The sequence below is a fragment of the Pollachius pollachius genome (genome assembly GCF_949987615.1).
Source record: "Pollachius pollachius genome assembly, chromosome: 8".
Lineage (NCBI taxonomy): Eukaryota > Metazoa > Chordata > Actinopteri > Gadiformes > Gadidae > Pollachius > Pollachius pollachius.
In genome coordinates, this window is record NC_136941.1 from 10,672,382 (window position 1) to 10,675,389 (window position 3,008).

General features: G+C 42.5%; 1 protein-coding gene across 1 annotated transcript in view; it reads left to right on the top strand.

The window, feature by feature from the left end:
- Nucleotides 1-1,302, top strand: part of LOC307078852 (complement C1q-like protein 4) — a gene marked incomplete at its 3' end in the record, with an annotated part of 11,663 nt that extends 10,361 nt beyond the window's left edge. The window contains exon 2 of the mRNA XM_079740858.1: nucleotides 1,123-1,302. Within this exon, the coding sequence (XP_079596984.1) occupies nucleotides 1,123-1,302 (180 nt within the window). The remainder of the gene's footprint in view (nucleotides 1-1,122) is intronic.
- Between the last annotated feature and the right edge of the window lie 1,706 nt (nucleotides 1,303-3,008).

Here is a 3,008-nt window from a genome sequence, read left to right on the forward strand (position 1 = left end):
AATGCTAATCAAAACAATGTGTGCATTGTTATGCACATTATTCGGCATAAAAACACAAGATGATGTAAAAGCTGTGTTCCTTATAATTATAAAACTGATATTTCGTATATGTAGCATAGAAGGCATCTCTCCTTCCCACTCTCATATTTCAATCTGGTTTATTTCAATGTCTGGATGAGTAAACCCAATTAAATGTGCAACCAAACAAGTAAAGATCCACTGCTGCCGAGTCAATACGTAGAAACTCCTGCAGCATGCAAATGTGGAAGCGTCTGACTCTGGCTGCTCAATATTATGCATATTGAGCTGTCATAGATCATAGGCAACAGGTCAATAGACGGCAAGGATAGTGGTGCTGTTTGTAGCCCGAGCTGGTTTTCCAATAGACAACATGTTGTCCCCAGTGTGAGCGCTCATCCCCACAACCAATCTAATCTCCATGTACTATCCCGGGCGCCCGCTGCCGGGGTGCCGGTCGATAGAAAACACAGGATTAAATTCCAGCCCGCTGGGGTCAGAGGTCAGAGCGACTATTCGTCTGTTCATCCGGCATTTGGACCTCCTTACCAGCAGGCCTGGAACGACTCGTCCGTTAAGGGCTGCTAATCTCTGACGGAGATCAAGAGTGCAATCTTAGCAACAAGCTAGGTTGGCTATGGCTCCTTTCATATACATGCAGATATATACATAAATCTGTATATATTTATAAAGAATATATATATACTTGCTATAAATTCTCAGTGACATTTGCAGCAGCATCAAATTGAAGAGCTGCTCATGAGTTTCTTCCCTTTTCCCCCATCATTCCATTATCTGTGTGCGTGTGCGCCTGTGTGTCTGTGTGTTTGTGTGTGTGTGTGTGTGTGTGCATATGTACGTATGTGTGTGTGTGTGTGTGGTGTTTGTGTGTCTGTGTGTTTGCACCTGTGCGTGCGTGTGTGTGTTTGTATGTGTGTGTGTGTGGTGTTTGTGTTTGTGTGTCTGTGTGTGTGTGTGTGTGTTTGTGTGTGTGTGTGTGTGTGTGTGTGTGTGTGTGTGTGTGTGAGTGTGTGTGCACGCGTGCCTGTGCGTGTGCATGCATGCGTCTGTGTGTGTGTGTGTGTGTGTGTGTGATTCCGACAGGTGAGAGCCAGCGCTATGGCTCAGGACGCGGACCAGAACTACGACTACGCCTCCAACACGGTGATCTTGCACCTGGATGTGGGCGATGAGGTGTGGGTGCAGCTGGACGGGGGCAAGGTGCACGGAGGGAACACCAACAAGTACAGCACCTTCTCCGGCTTCCTCATCTACCCTGACTGAAGCTTCTGCTAACACGAAACCACCTTCTCTGGCTTCCTTATCTACCCTGACTGAAGCCCTCTGCCAACCATGAGCCTAGGCCTAAACCTAAACCTAGGCCTAACCTTAAGCCTAGGCCTAGGCCTAACCCTAACCCACCTTACCTGTCTTTCTCATCTCCCCTGACTGATGGCAACTGCTAAACCTAACCTTGCTGAAGCCTACTACTTACTCTTACAGTAACCCTACACATGCACACATGCACACAAACTTAGATACACGCACACATGCATACACACAAACACACACACACACACACACACACACACACACACACACTCACACACTCACACACTCACACACTCACACACACACACACACACACACAGGTGTATACGCAGTCTTACATACATCCTGACTTACATGCTCACAGACATATTCTAGATGAAGAGTGTGTACTCATACACACACACAGACATACTTAGATGCACACACACACACACACACACACACACCCACACCCACACACATGCATACACACACACACCCACACCCACACGCACCAGACACACACAAACATACACACATACACACACACCAATCAGTATGTATTAAAATAATTGTCCTAGAGGGAATTTGACGGCTTTGTGTTGACAGTGAGCCAATCTTCATGATCAAGTGCATTTATTGTATGTGTAAATATAAATTGCAGAGTGTGTACAGTATAGATGCACATTACAAACGCATGTTGTGTGTCTGAAATATCTACCGTACCATTACCTGTGTGTTCCATCATAATTGACCTTGTGAAATATGCAGTACAATGAAACCCTTCTCTTGGTACTTTGATGAATTAAAGCGAGGTGCCGGGTTCAACGTTGGTCAAGAATACGGAACAGCTGAAACGTGATATCGACTGAAATCCCAGCATTTACGTAGTGTTTCTACTCTGTATTTCCCAACCACCCCAACATCAAAAAAACGTGTTGATTTATATATTTTTTTTTCTTTTTACAATGCAATATTACGACATTGCTCATTATGTGCCTATTTCCATGAATAAAGGCTTATATATATATTTTCAATGCACAGGTTATCACAGGGCTGTGTGATAACCTGTTGTTTAAGACGTCATACGGTGACGTGACAGATCTAAAAAATGGAAAACACATTGATATTATTTATTATATTATCATTATCTTATTGATATATATTAGAAAGATATATTGAGCTCTGTGTGATGAAGCACATTCTAAGTGCCAAGCGCATTATTGAATTCCCATATTTGTATGTGTGTGTGTGTGTGTGTGTGTGTGTGTGTGTGTGTGTGTGTTTGTGTACACAATGATGTTCACACAAGGCAGATGCAATTCTACTTCTGATCAATCAAATGTAACTTTTTGTTGCAGGACTAATCACAACACTGCCATCATTTATACATTAGCCGTAGCATATATATATATATATATATATATATATATATATATATATATATATATATATATATAAACACACATACTGTGTTCTTGGGATCGGACAAATATGGTTTAACAGAGTAAACAATTGCTATTAAAAATATCTATATCAGCACGTGTGGTTTTCAATGTTGTGCGTTTGAAGTGGGCCAAGATCAATGGAACTGGTAAAATGACAGTTGGACCCACGTGTTTGTGCGGTCATATTCATCGAAGTTATCTTCTGCAGAGGTTGATCTACCCAGAGAGTGT